Source organism: Protopterus annectens, chromosome 13.part0, assembly GCF_019279795.1.
Source record: "Protopterus annectens isolate FY-2018-M chromosome 13.part0, PAN1.0, whole genome shotgun sequence".
Classification (NCBI taxonomy): Eukaryota; Metazoa; Chordata; order Ceratodontiformes; family Protopteridae; genus Protopterus; species Protopterus annectens.
In genome coordinates this window covers 1105594852-1105611186 of record NC_056747.1, presented here as the reverse complement: position 1 = coordinate 1105611186, position 16335 = coordinate 1105594852, and the positions used below count along the sequence as shown (strand labels likewise).

General features: G+C 38.8%; 1 protein-coding gene across 1 annotated transcript in view; it reads left to right on the top strand.

Moving 5' to 3' along the window:
* LOC122788404 (protachykinin-1-like) overlaps window positions 1-16335 on the top strand; it is a 164605-nt gene that overhangs the window by 87738 nt on the left and 60532 nt on the right. The window contains exon 3 of the mRNA XM_044055476.1: window positions 11577-11615. Coding sequence (XP_043911411.1) covers window positions 11577-11615 — 39 coding nt within the window. The remainder of the gene's footprint in view (window positions 1-11576; window positions 11616-16335) is intronic.

Sequence of the window (16335 nt, the reverse complement as noted above, 5' to 3'; positions counted from 1 at the left end):
GAATATGTAGGTATATCTGTTTAGTCTGATCTGTGTTCGATAAATTTAGTACAGTGTTTGGTTCTGACAATTTGTTATTTGTAGTGCCTTCATGTGAGGGTTTTGCCTTCAATAGCATTAAATAACTGCATCTCTCACCAGAGCTGGGGCCCAGCCACAACATTAATTTAATTAAAAAAATATTCTACATTACTTACTTTAAGTTAATAAAAAATAGAAGTTCCTACATTACGGACACTCTCACAGTATGAATGCATGCCGCTTACTGCTTTACAAGCATGCAGAGCAAAAGCATGAGGCATGATTTGCTGAAACAAGAATAGCAACATGGGTATGTTACTGCTTTACAGGCAACACACACACTATTTTTTGTCTAAACCGGAGCAGCAGCATGGATTTTGTTGCTTGGGGATTATACATATTTTGGAACCATTTTCTGTCCAGCAGCATTATGCAGGTATAAGGTGTGTGTGTGTGTGTGTGTGTGTGTGTGTGTGTGTGTGTGTGTGTGTGTGTGTGTGTGTGTGTGTGTGTGTGTGTGTGTGTGCATAGTGCCCTAATTAAAGATATCAAGTTAATTAATTAACTTGCTCAGGCTCAAACCATGTACCTTGGCTACAGGAGCCAAGAGCCTTAATCCTGTACTTCAACTATCAGCCTCTATTTGGTTGAAATGTTTTTAGATGGATACTTTTGTTATTTATTGGTTCATACATTTTGTTTCACTGCTTAATGGAAACACTATTCAAAATTTCAATTTTAAAATGTACTGTAATAAATACTTTTGTATTTAACAAGAACTACATTAATTCAGGAAGGTGAATCAAATAACACATGTATTTATGCATGATCCTAAAAAAGGCATACACACGGCCCATGGTCTGAAAACAGCCAAGGGTACCAAAGTACACATAATCCATCACTGGCCAGGTGCATTTTCATTAAATGTGAGCTTCAAGGGACAAGGGAAGAGAAATTTACAGTTGCTCATGCTAAGTCTGTTTTCCAATGTGCAACTGTTTTGTTTAGCAAATGGCCATCTGTGTTTGTGCTATAAAATTTGAAAGCAGTGTTATAGCACAACAAGTAGCATGCTTGTTTTTGCTGCAGAAAGCTATGGGTTCTACTCCCGCAACATATAAATTGATTGTTGACACTGCAGTGCATTTTAAGGGGCACTGTACTCCAGAGAGTGTTGTTCTTCAGATGAACTGTTAATCCAAGGCCCTCTCTGCCTGCATTGTTGGAATTTGCTGTGAGACCTTTTACATTCAACTGAGGTATCAAACAGAGTAGGGGGAAGTTCACAGATGCCCTGGCCAAATTTCCCCAATTAATATAAACACCATCAAAGGTTTCCCCTGAAAAGAGGCTACTAGTCTAGTGGGACTAACCTGTTCAACAGAGGATAAATAAATAAAATTTTTTAATTAAATCCACATCTCTAACTTCATTTCAAAAGTACAGAAGAAAATAGTGTGCATGCTGACAGTTTTGAACAGTGTTTATGTAGTAAATGGGGAAGAGGGAGAGAGTAAAGGGGCACCAAAATGTCTGCAAGGAGGGGAGGCTATTCCCATTACCCTGCCTGGGACCCTATTTGACTATGATCTGGCTCTGGTTGTCAGTAAACATAAAAGAATTGCTGCACTATCTCAGGATGCTAATTTCAACCAAGCTGGATACAGAAATGGTTAGTTGTTTCCTACATGCTTATGAATCACACTAATGATCTGCACACATGACACTGTAAGTCCCCATCCATGACTGAAGATGATGATTATCCTCAAACACATATGCATACCTGGCCTCCCTCCCTAACTTGACAGAATACTCCTAACATGTACAAACTCCTTCCTTACAGGTAAGATGGTTAGGGTACAGATTCTAAATTCTATTACTTCTAAAAATGTATTTTTTACTTTCTATCAGTTCTCAATACTCAGGCTCCACTAAGAAAAAAAAACGTCATATATAATTCAACCTCTTGGCTTACTAGAAACACCAAACAGATAATGCAAGAAAGAGATAAAGCCTGGATGCAATGGTATAAAGTCAAAACTGAAACTTCATACCAGCCATCTTAACAGATGAGAAACCTCTCCAAGAAACTCAACCAAATTGCAAAAATCTTTCTTCTCTCAACTACAAAATAATAACTCTCTAACCCAAAAGGTCATTGGGCAGTTGTTGTTTGTCTTTCGGCTTTTCCCGGTTAGGGGTTGCCACAGCAGAACTCCGGTCCACTAATGATTGGCAGTTGTTTTTTATGGTGTCGAGTTGCCAGTCCGACGCCCAACCTTCAATGAAGGCACGCCCATTCAACGAATGTCTTTCAAACACCCACTCAACCGCAGGGAGGACATGCAGACTCCACACATAAGGTACTCCCCAACTCAAGCTGAGAATCAAATGGGAGAGCATCTTGCTGTGAGGCAACAACGCTACCGCTGCACCACCGCGGAATTAGGCAGTCATGAAAATTCTGAAACCTTGAAAAACTCCACAGCCTATTTCCCTTCCAAATGAAACAAACCAAAGCAGTACTCAACTATTCAATTCCCACTTCATTCAAGTAACCTCTGCAGCGCTAAGGAATCTAGCAGGCGATCTGTTAGATATCTTTCAGATCATTCAGAATGGTACCTCATAATTGTCTCTGCAACCAACCCCAACTAACATAGCACAAAAACTGCTATCATAACTGAAACCTACAACATTATCAGCTGACCAGTTTATGAATACTTAAAATCCGCCACAGATGCCATAGCGTACCCCATATCAATACTTAACAGGTCCATATCAGACTAATATATATCCAAACTATGGGAAAATTATATAGTATCTCACTACATAAAGGGGGAACATCAATGGAATTATCAGATTATTGACCAGTATCATACCTCTCAACCTCTCAGCACAAGAAGTCTGGACAAAGCCAGAAATAATTGGGGGACAAAGGCCCCAAAATAGGGACAGATTTTAAATATTGCTCCTATAAACTTACAAAGTTGCTACAATCACAGGTTTTGCATTATTTTTGTGTTTTTCTGAAGGATATGAAGTCTAAAACTCAAATATCTATTTATTTAATATTATTTAGCAACTTCAATTCTCAATGATTTGCCAGAAAACAATAAATTATATCAGGAACAGACCAAAAATAGGAGGCAAAAATATGGACATTCTGCAAATATCTGGACAGTTGAGAGGTATGAGCAAAATCCATACTCTCTCCCTTGTCAAAAAATCATAGAAAGGTATGTACATTCCTAACTGCTAAAGTATTATCTAGATGATGACCTACTATCTCCCAGCCAGCATAACTTTCACACTTTTTATAGCATCCCTACAGCTTTTCTCTCCTTCCACAAGACAATAAGTCAACTTCAGGATAAAGAATAAATTGGTCTCTTTCACAGTCCTGGATCTATTAAAACCATTTGATACAATCTCCCATACTAAACTATGGCAAACATTACTCTCCGTCAATCTCTCCACCTCTATCATAAAATGGTTTAAAAACTACCTCTTAGGTAGGACAGAGTATGTCAAACAGCAAACATGCTACTTCTCTTCCCCATGGCCATTGGTATCCATTGAGTCTCAATCCTAGGTCCTCTTTTCTGCAATGCATTCATAAACAATGTTCGTACTGCAATTGGGCAATGCTCCCTGGTTCTGTGTGCAGATGACTCCACTTTAATCTGCTCAGCTCTGAGTATGTTATCATTGCACACTAGTGCATAACAATTCTACTCCTCTATTGAATCTTTTTTGAACCAGTGTAATCTTCTCCTGAACTACTCCCCCCCAAAATTCTACTTTTCATCCCAAAACAATACTCTGATCACAAAAAATACCTTTACTATATCATCTACAAAAAACAGTATACTTGAAGTTGTCTCACATACTAAACTACCTGGGGTCATCATACATAATAATCTAAAATTTGACCTATACTTCTAAATACTATTTAAAAAACATATAAAATAATGCCTCCTCTACACTCGCTACCTCACCTTGCAGTCTAGAAAGCCCACTGCTTTCTCGTAGTTATTGCCATCTCTCTCCTACGCCTTTCCACTACTTACAAATATCATCTCCTCTATGTTAACAAAACTATAATATTGTTATAATAAAATAACAAAATTTGCAACCCACATTCCAAGTAAAACTCAACATTGCTTACCATTCAACTAACTAAACTGGTTGGAATTCTCCAACTATCAAAAATTCAGTCAACCTAAACTGGCCCAAAATATATTTCATCACCCAAACAAATTTCTGGCACTGAAGACAGTAATATTATGGTACTCCCCATCAGCTAAAGAAATATCCGGCACTGAAGTCAGTAATGTTATGGTACTCCCCATCACCTAAACAAATGTCCAGCACTGAAGACAGTAACATTATGGTACTCTCCATCTCCCAAATAAATGTCCAGCACTGAAGACAGTAAATTCCCCATCATCCAAACAAATGTCCAGCACTGACAATAGTAACATTATGGGACTCCCTGCCTACATCTCTCAGATATAAGGATATATATCCTGCCCAAGTCCATAGACCAAACAATAAACACAGTGAAGCAATGTATTCCTCATATGTATCCAAGCAATTGAGTATTCCCCGACAAGGCCTATGACAAATTCTATCCAAAATACTTCAACATATAAGGACTCACCTCTTGGACTCCAAGCTATACTCCTGCCACTCTTCTCCTGGCTAAACATGGATACAACTCTGTCCATCTGTCCTGTATGAGTAGTTTCTTTTTACTCTCCTTGCATAAGCTAAGCTTCTGGGCTTTCATCAGAAGACTATACAGTGTTATAGGATAGGGTTTTGGAAGGGCTAAGTAGCTATGGGAGATCAAGTTAGTGGGAGTTTGAGCACTTGCCTTTTTATGCAAGTGGCACTAAGCAAGTGTGCCATTTTTGCAGTAAAACTGAAATGTAACTTTGTAGAATATAATGATTGCCAAGCTCTATCTCTTCTGTTTTTTTTTCTTTTTTTTGATGGTTATCATCTGTTGTTTTGTCTTGTCTTGTCTTGTATTGTATTGTATTGTATGGTGTGACAACGTGTAAGATTGGTTAACTGTACAGCTATTTTTCCCTGTTCTGCTGCTTAAAATGGGCCTGCTATGGCTCATTTGGGGTTTCCCAGTAACAAATGCTAATAAATAAATAAATAAATTCTAATCTGTGTTTGATGGAAAACAAAGGATGGATAGCTCACTGTTTAACCTATTTGGAAAATTTTCTTTCAGTATAGATTCTACAGCGCTGCATTGCAGAGTTGCTTCTAGAGTTAATATTACTAAATAAAAACGCAATCTATAAGTGTGTTTCTAAAAACACCAGAGCAATGAAATACAGCAAATAAAAATGGGCATTCTCATGTATTCCATTATATAAAATACTGTAATTAATGGACTTCTCATTAGAAAACATTTTAAATGGGAACACTACAAGTACTGAGTCCCAGGTGCTGGGAAACTACTGTCTCAAAGCCAGGGACTCAAATGTCTTGTAGCTTGGACAGGCTACTTTTCAAGTCTCAAACTTGAATATGAGTTCAGGCAAGCAGCTGTTGCAGCTTACCCAAACACATTACTCAAATTCAAGTCAGTTAAGTACGACAGCCATAGTGAGGGACTGGGAAAGGCGGGAGTGTGGATTAGGGCACCAATCAGGAAGGGACTCTTAGGTTTAGGGAGTGGGAGGAGAATTTTAAGTTTAGGGAGTGGGAAGGGGATTGTAGGGTTAGAGACTGTGAGGGGAATTTTAGGTTTAGGGAGCAGGAAAGGATTTTTAGGGTTAGGGAGCAAGAAGGGAGTTTTAAGGTTATAATTAATGTTTCAGTAGGGCTATACAGTGTTATAGGATAGGGTTTTGGAAGGGCTAAATAGCTATGGAAGATCAAAGTTAGTGGGAGTTCGAGCATTTGCCTTTTTATGTAAGTGGCAGTGAGCAAGTGTGCCATGAATTACTAGCATACAAGCAGCAGTTGTAGGCCCTTTATAAATATGGAGAACATTATTAATAGATACAAATACTCTGCAGCATGCGAATCACAAAGTCAGGGCAGTTTTCAGTAGACAGTACAAGGGGTATGGGATCAGCTCTTGCCTTTTGCAAATTGATGTCATATGCAGTCTTCCACAGTAATGGGCAACAGCAATTTCTAAAGATTTCCGGTAAACAGCTGTGTGCACCTCCATTGGCAGGAGCATGGCTGGATCCCAGTTGTGGGTGATGAGGGTAGGTGGTTGTGGTAGCAAGTTAGACTGCACCACAGGGGACTGTGTTATCAGTGTCTGTTTGCTACTTCACATAAGTGTGCTTTGTTTTTCATTTTACCAGCTTGTAATGATGTGTTTCTTAGCTCTGTAATTCTGAGCAACACATCAGTGTAATAGGAGGGCAATTATGTTTTCACTGCAAATACTAACTGCTGGTTCAAGGTTCTAGCTCCATAAAAATGATGTTAGGGTCAGCCAGTACATAGCTGTTGTTTTTCTTATGAATTATAATCATTGTTGATGGGTGGAGGGGGGTCAATTTGCATAGCTGCTTCATGTATGGAGTACTGCAGCTGCTGCACTATCAGATAAGGCAGCATATAGGTACTTACCCGGTTGTGTTGTTCTGTTTATGACTCAAGTAGGACTCAAAAGAATGGGCATTTTGACATACCCATATGTGTACCACATCTCTGAATACTGTTCATGGTTCATTACAAGTTTATAATATATTACAACAGGCATATCAGAAACTCAGCTAGTTTTAAATATCCTATGCATTTACAGAATAGTCAGTCTTAGTACTACATCTATATATACAATACCTTTGTAGAATACACAGCATAAAAGTGACCATTACAAAATACAATAAACCATGAAGTGATGTGATTGTTACAGATTAAAACTGGCTTATAACTGTATAGCTAACTGTGTAATGTTTACATGCAACATACTGCACTTATATCTAACAGCAAATAAACCTCTGAGTATAACTCCATAAATTCATAATACCCCCACAGTACTGTAATTTTTAGCCCCACAGTTTCTGGCTTTTCATTTTCCACTTCTAAAATACATCAAGGCAGCAATGTTATTGCTTACAATCCCCAGTTTTTAAAACATGGTTGCAAAACTTGATGAAATGCATAGATGTGGAAATAGTACATAACATGGCATATGAGCCATGGTTATACTTCTCAACTGTCCAGATTTTTACAGAATGTCCAGGTTTTGGCTCATATGTTTGGTCTGTTGCTCATAAAATTTGTGATTTTCTGGCAAATCAGTGGGATGATCTGAGGATCGAAGCCACTGAATAATGGCAAACATTTGAGTTTCAGACTTCAAATGCTTCAGAAAATTATGTTAAAACAAACCCTGTTATTCTAGCAACGTTCTACATTTACAAGAGCAATATTTAAAATATGTTTCTATTTTTGGTCCTACGTCTCCCCATTTTGTCAGGCTTTGTCCAGATTTCTTGCACTAAGAGGTTGAGAGGTATGGCCATGGTGCATTGAAGTTCTGAGATGTTATGCAAACTACAGTGTACTTCATTTGTTATTATATACTATAATTAACTCCATACACTTAAGTGACTGCCTACTGGCTCGGTTCCATGTTCATAAGTTGCAAAAATCACAGCATCATTTTTCTGTCTGTATTCTATGTATAAAAGTGATCTGATATTGCTTGACTTTATTCTTTTAGGCTTAGCCACTCAGGAAACTGGAAATTCACTCCGGGTCTGGCCTCCATGTCTCTGATAGGACAAAGCTTAAAATAATGGGGGGGACAAAGGCCAAAAAAGGACAAATTTTAAATAGTCCTCTTATAAACTTAGAAAGTTGCTAGTATACCCGGTTTTATGTTAGCATGCATTTTCTGAAGGATATAAAGTCTGAATCTCAAATGGGTGTCATTATTTAGTGACTTCAATACTTGGTGATTTCCCAGAAAACCATAAATTTCATGAGGAACATACAAAAATATGATTCAAAAATCTGGACAGTTGAGAGATATGCACCCCCCCCCGTATAACCTCATGAAACGTCTTAACTAACATACCCCTTCCTAATAAGTGTCCATGATACACAGATACACAATCGGGTTGGATTGCATGGCTAGGCTTATAAAAGCCATGGTGGTCATTAGTCTAGTATATACTTATGAACTTTCCTGCTTAGCACCGTACAGTGGTACATGGCTGCAGGCAGGCCAGCTGTGTACCTTGCTGTGCTGTTACAGGCTATATTTAGTTTTCCAAATACATTTTTATTACTGTCTCCCATAATCAGAACCCTATATAATACCATGGGTATAAAGACTGTCTGTGCCTCTGACTTTCTCATTTTAACCATGAGATGGGACTTTATTTTGAATAAGGCAACAAGCTTCTGACTGATTTCCTTGGTTATCAAGTGAAAACCACCACTGACATTAAGTTATGAAATATTATACGTCCTGGATATTTCTAGTGTTCTACTAGCTCAGTTTGTTTGAATGTGGCTCTTATTTAATTTATAGTGAGTTTATTTACTAAAATACATTTTTCTTCTTCTTGCAAATATGTACATATCCTTTCTCTCTTATTAGGATTCTTTCAAATCTCATTTTCTCTACCTAGTTCACTGACATAATTTGGCATTAATAATATCTATTACCTGTTTGCAATATGACTGTATTAAACAACTGTGCTTAAATCAATTGCAATTTTATTTTCTTTGTTTATTTTTAGTTCTGGTTGTTTATTTGTAATTCTTGTTGTTTATCTATAACTGTTGTACTTACTGTCTGACTGCATCTTAGGTTGGGCCTGAAACTGGTTAGTTTTGGTCACTGCCATATCCAAATAAATAAACATACATACGTAAGTGAATAAATAAAACAAAATAAAATAAACTAGCCTAATATGGCTCAAAAACTTAATGAGTGCAGTATATCCAGTCAGCAAGTCTGCTATGGTGATGGAGGTTATGCTGTGTATGGAAAAATGTGGAATTACCCACAATCCTGTTTTCCATGTGCTGAAGTGCTTCCATTTGCTGATACATTTTGTTTATGAAGATTTCCAAATAGCAAGACTCTAACTGGAGAACCATGTGGAATTCCTCTGTTCAAATAGTACTGCGCAGAGACAGTTGCAGCAGGCAACCACATATGTGTCATGTGACAAATAATTGCTGGACCAGTTTAGAACTATTGACTAATCCTTCTTCTTTCACATAAGCTGTGAGTAGCTTCTGGTCAGCCACATTAACCATTTCAAGAAATCGAGGAAAAAAATAACAGTATGTCATTCCTTATCTCAGCATTAGGAAATATCGTCCACAAGCTTAGCAATTACTGGCCTGTGCTATGTCTCCCTCTGAATCCATGATGTGTTTATATTAACATGTGGCATTCAGACAGATAATTGATAATTCATTTTTGCATACCTTTTTCAGAATTTTTACCAGAGGACTAAGGATACCTCTGTATCAATAGTTTTCTCTTCTTTTCATTAGTGTATTCATTTTTAACCTACTTCCATTGGTCTGTAACAACTCCATCCTTCAAACATATGCTTATGATTGTCAGTTATAGGGCTATGAGAGGGGCAATATATCCTAAGTAGGCTAGAAGGCAATTATTAATTGATGCATAGCTATGATCTTTCATTTCTGGAAGTAGTTTTCACTATAGCATTATTGGCCTAGAGTTGAATGCAGCAGTTAACATTATGCAAATATTTGATATACAGGAATGTTGTGAGTGCATATTTCTGGCCTGCAGCTCAGTGATTGTGGAGAACGAACTTTGAATTGGGGGTTATCTCAGTGTTAGAGATGAGGTTCATTGAATCATTTCATTCTCTCACCTTTCCCTGGCAGGTCATCTACGCCTTCCTTATCCTTGCAGAATTCTTAATATTATTACTTTGGAGCATTGTATAGTATCCAGCTATGCCTGGCAGATTTCATCTGACATTGTTTCACATGATATATCTTCTTAACTCTGCTCATCATCTGTTTTCTTGAATGTTCTCTAGGGTGCTTCACTCAGCTCTGCACTCATGAGTGTTTTTGTAATCTGAGGTATCCTGTTTGCTCCATTTCTGATTTGCTGAGTTAAGGGAAAATTGGTTTATATTGCTCATGACAGGCCCACATGTTTACTTAACCAAGTGTGATCACTATAGCTTCCTTTTCCAATGTAGCTTTGTTATCAAGTCATGGACGCCACATAACCTGGGTCTATGTCATTTCACTGAATGGCTATTCAGCGAATAGCCATTCGTCGAACACCTATTTAGCAAAGCCGCTCTTCATCAAACGGCAGATTTTAAGTAGGGCAAACAAGTGTTTGGCTAACCAAGTGACCGCAAAAAAAAAAAATAAAAAATAAAATTTAAGGCCTGCCAAGGTGGGGGTGTGGGGGGCACAGCCCCCACCTCCCCCAATTAAATATACCAACTCCAAAATTGCACTATAGTAGGGAAAAGGCAAATTCTAGATGGTGACCAACTGCTGGTTCACCCTAGTTAAAATTCGCCGTTCAATGAAGAGTGGATTCGCTAAATAGGTGTTTGATGAATGGCTATTATCTGAATAGCCATTCGGCAAAATAATATAGACCCATATAACCTCTGGATACACTGATTTTTAAGCAATGGTGTGATCGTTCCTTAAAGAGATATATACAAATAATCTTTTATATAATTTCAGCATAGAGTAGTGTGGCAAAATGCAATAGCTGCCACTTAATGTTTAGTTTAATTATGTGTTTTGGGCTAGATATTCAGATCTAGAATGTTGTCTACATTATGCTTTGTTGTTGTAGATCGTGTGTGTATTGTACCTAGTCAGCCACTACAGCTTGATAGCACGTGCATATAAATTACTGAGCACGTGCAAGTTCAGCGCCATGTTATATAGTCAGTCAGTTTGAGTGCTAGCTTGACTGGAGATGCAAATGTGAGTGTGTTAGAAGTAATGAGTCAGTCAATAAGCATATGAAGTTTGAAGTATGTGTTCCAGTTACGATTTAAACGCATTCCGTGCCTCAGTGTCTCATTTGAATACATGACAAACACGACAGTTTTGATTACATAAATTGCTCTACCAATGTAAAACGTTGCTGAAGATGTTCCATGATGAAGAAAGCAGCATTTACTAAGCGTGGGAATAAACAGTGACTGGTTTGTTCAGTCTAACACAGCTTTGTAACATGAACCCAAGCATAAGATGAGCTTGTAGCAACATGGTAAACTGTAAATGCAACCCAGGAGATTCCAAAACTGTATAAAAGTATTAAAAAAATTATTTATTATTATGTCTTCTGCACATTTGCTATTCAAACAAAAGTTATCTGTGTAGGCATGACAGCACATTCTGTCATTCAGTGCATGTTGTGTTTGCTGCCTTAAATGACTATCTTTAATGTATTAGCAATACATTTCTCCTTGAGTCTCATTTGAAAAACATCTGTATCTACCCAGTTAAAAAGTAATAAAAATATAATAAACACTTTTTTCTCTGCACTTTATTTCCCTTTTCTCCCACAGGAAACAAAATACAAAAGATCAACCCAGTGTCTCAGAAAAGTAAGTATTTCATCCTTAATAGGATTTCCAGTTATAGTAATGACTGAATGTAAGAAAAAAAATAAATACATCTGTAAAATGACTCCATATGCATTTTGGCAAAAATGAAACTTTACTCTCTCGCTAGCTCCCCATTTCCCACAGCAGTATCATATTTACTAATAATAGATGGGCAGGGTACCTGAAGTAGAAGTTATGTATCAGCATGTTATTGTATGTGTGCAATGAGAATATTAAAGTGAAAGGACTGAGTGATAACACCATGTAGGCATATAAACTGAATGAAGGAGAACAGAGCTACTGAGAATGGGTGATACTAGTGCTTAACAAACTATATAACTACATCACGGAGACCAATGTAATTGGTAAATGAGTGTTGCGAATTAATAATGATGGTACATATAATTTGGTAATGGATGGCAGAGGGACGGAATACTCTTACAAAACATACATCTATATAAGTTCTATGGTTGGGTCAGAGAGAAAGAAGGTGCCAAGCCTGGGTAGTAACTGTCAGTGTGATTGTGCAATGTCCATTTCATGCTCACACAGAGAGATGCTTGGCTATTTCACTGCAATTGTTCTCTACATCAGTATTTCACTGCAAGTATGCACTATGTTAGTGCTTCACTGAATTTCTATTGCAAGTGTTCTCCTCATCAGTTTTTCACTGATGATTTGCACCATGTTAGTGCTTAACCAAAAGTGTACTACAACACACTAGTGATCCACTGCAAACATGTTCCACATAAGTATTCCACTGTAGGTGTGCACCATGTTGGTGCTTCACTGATTGTGTTCTGCATACTAGTGTTCTATTGCAAGTGTTCCCCTCATCAGTATTTCACTGCTGATATGCATCGTTAGTCCTTCACTGAAAGTATACTGCACACTAGTGATCTACTACAAGTGTGTTCCAGATCAATGTTCCAATAGGTGTGTCCCATGTTAGTGCTTCAACTGAAAGCATCACACACCAGTGCTCTATTGTAAGTGCATGCATGATCAGTATTCTATTACAACTATGTAGACCACATCAGTGCAAGTACTTTCTAATCTAGGGCTCCACTGCAGGTTTGCTTCATAGTGGAGCTTCTCTGCAAGTGCGCTATGCATCAAGATTCCATTGTTAAGTGTATTACATGTCTGCATTCCATTACAAGTGTGTTGGACTTCAACAGTTCACTGTGAGTATTCAAGTCAACTGCAAGCCTGTTCTTGATATGAGCTTCACTCTAAGTGCAGTCTGCATTAATGATGTGTGCAAATGCAGGCCACACACGGCTCCACTACAAACCTACACTAACCATTTGAAATGCTGGGACCCATATGATGAAATCATACAATATGGAGACTGAATGGCCAAAAACTGGACTTACATATATGAAGTCCAACATGACCAGGTCTTGGAATGTTCCATTTTCTCCAAGGTATGATGATCTTGGAATTGGTACATATAAGTTCAGGGGTGTTATATATAAGTTCAAGACTCGCTCTTCCCCTATATTTTTGATCTTTTTTTTTTTTGGGTGTATCAGCAATCAATGTTATGAGTGCCAGCATTTCAATAGGAAGCCCAAACATGCACCTCATTACTTCTCTCCAAATATGTTGCACACTAATGCTGCCACCCTACTGGTATGTTCTACTGCAATTACACCCTGCATCAGCAAGCTACTGAAAGTGCAGGGCTTACCCCATGTCACTTCCATGGGTTTTGGAATACTGTATAATGGACTTAATTATTTACACTTTTGGACAGCATGACTAACTATTATACAGTCAAATGAAGTGTGCAGCATCTTCACACCATTTGCCATAACAACTGAGCATTGTCATGCTGTATGCCTATAAAATATTGTAGAGCCCTTAGCAGATTCCTTTGTTTAATCTTTCAGATGTCCTGTTATCAGAACTCTTTATGTTTTCTTGGCCCTCAGTATGACTAACACTAAGTGTTGTTGTGGATTTCAGCTTGCAGATATTATGAGTATATTAATACTGCTTCTGTTTAATGAAATTTTAATTAAAATAAATGTATGTGGAGTACAGTCTGGATTAAAATAAATATTGCTTATGAAACCAGAACAAGGAATGGTGGACAGCTGAAAATCAGTTACTCAGAACACTAGGAATGGATGAGGTAACAACTGCAGATGTCCTTACATCCACAGCTGCAGTATTCCTTACAAATGGGATTCTCTGCAGTGAAGCCCACCATCAGGCCAGTTTACCAAAGTCTACTATTCCTTTAACGTACGCTGAATGTCACCTGCACACTCCTTGCATAGGGTAGGGCATAAAGGTGACGTTCAGGCGCACCATCCTCAGAGCTTCTTTTCCACCATTCCAAATGCTGTTTCAACTGTTGGTCTTTTACCGCCATCCATTTTTTTTTACCATTTTTCTGTTTGTTGGCATTCCTGTGCTTACTCCTATTTGCTGGAGTCCTCACAGTTGCAGATAAGTACCCAGTTGGGTTGTTGGTTACTTTTTCTGTTGGTTTTGTGCTGTTTGGGTTAATCTCATCCAGGAAGGATAAATGCCAGTGTGAGAGACTGATTCCCCATAAAGACTGCCATGATAAGTGTCTTTTTTGCCTAGGTGTTGCTCACGACCATACGTCTTGTTCAATTTGTCAGGTGTTTGTCCCCAAAACTCTTTGTAGTAGGCTTTCTTCCCTTTCCTTGTATCTTGAGAACTGGTGTCTTAAGCTTCTTGCTGCAGATACTACGGATGGAACTTCCTGTCCTGAGGGTCAGCCATCAGGGAATAAGAAGGGGCATAAGGTAAGACCAGAATCTTCTGCTGTCCAGCCACTGCCGAGAGTTTCTCTTGATGTTATTATGAACCTGGAGGCTCACCCGGTTGTTTTGTCAGATTCTTCTACCACATCTGGGTTGGAGACTGGTGAGGATCTGGTGGGCAGCATGTCCAACGAGGCCTTCCAGGCATCCATTTTGGTCATTCAGAGGGAACTATGGTTGACTGTTTCTGAGGGGTCTAGAGGGGTTCTGTAGTTTCTCTTTAGGGAACAGGTTCCTACTGCAGTTGTGGAATGCCGTCCGAAGTCTGGGCCTTCTCAGTTTTCTAGGACAGATGTCCCCTTAAAAAAGAAACAGAAAGCTAATCATGTTTCTTCTGCTCCTAGGGATCCACAAAGTGAGTGGCAGGTCTTTACTCAGGGGTTATTAAATGCTTTACTGTCATTGAGGCCTCCTCAAGGGGTTTCAGTTCCTGCTCCTCCTTGGTCCTCCTCTTCTCCTAAAAGGCCCAGAGAATTGCATTCTTCTGAGGTGGATTCTGATGATAACTCCCTTGCTTATTCTACCCAGATTCCTTTTCCTTTAGACTATGGGTCTGAGGTGGAGGATTCGCATACCTTAGATAATCCTTCTGAGGCAATTTCCTTTGGGGACATGATCTCTAGGATGATGGAATTTTTTAAGTGGGATTGTGCCCAGGTTTTGGATATCCATAAAAGATACTATGAATTACTGCAGATGGAATTTCCTAAACCTGTGGCCATTCCTCCTGTCTTGCCTGCTTTATTGGATGTTTTTTCCACTGCCTCTAAAGTGCCAGATTGTCTGACCCTGCTTCCAGGAAGTCTGATTTTATAGGATGCCTGAGGATTGTTCCTTTTTGTTTAAATGTCCTGCTGCTGACCCATTTGTGGTGTCTGTAGCCTCTGATAAGCCATTTTAATTGCTTCCTTCGTCCAAGTTACTGTCTTCTGACAAGGACAGTAGAACCATAGATAGGTTGGGTAAGAAGGTTTATACTTCGGCTGCCCTACCTTTTAGCGCTATTAATTTTCAGACCCATATCTCTAGGTATGTATTGGCTCTTCTTTCTCAGGCTTGTCAGATTCTTTCTGATCTTCCTGACTCTGAGAGTAAATCTTCTGCTCTTTCCTTGCTTAGGACTTCCTCTCAGGTAGTACATTATTCTATCAAATGTAGTTATGATACAGCAGATGCCTTTTCTAGGAGTGCTGCTTCTGGTTCAGTTCTGAGGAGATATTCATGGCTTTGGCTTCAACCTTTGCCCGATGATATTAAGGCTAAGTTGATGGATGCTCCTCTGGACAATACTCGTTTGTTTGGTCAAGCGGCTGCTAGTTTAGTTAAGTCTCTTCAGGACAGGGAGAAGGCTTTACAGGAGCTTAAGCATGTCTTTGCTTCTGTGCGTAAATTTCAGTGAAACTACCCTTCTAAGCCAGCCTTTGTTCAGAGGCAGTCTTGTCCTCCATCTAAAGGTAAAAAGGGTAGTAAATGGACTCCTCCTGCTAAGGCCACTCAGACTGCATGGATTCTTAAGCCTTCCTTTCCTGACAAACCAAGTGCTTTCTGACTATCCACCCTTTCCCAGCCACATTCCTCTTTCTCTTCACCTTTCTCTTTCTCTTCCTGTTTGGCTCTGAATCACCCATGATTCTTGGGTTTTGTCAGTCATTCGGCAAGGGTACTTCATGGTCTGGATTTTCCACCCTCCTTTTTATGGGCATTCCTCAGCCTCCTCAGGAATAGCTTCCATTTTTTCCCAGAGGTTCTTCAAGACCTCTTGTCTCCGGGTACTATACTATTCAAGAGGTGCCTGTGTCCAAAAAGGGGAAAGGGTTTTATTCAAGAATGTTTCTAGTGCCCAGAAAAGAAGGCACTTGGAGACCTATTCTAGACCTCTCCCATCTGAACACCTTTCTGACGATGACTTTTCT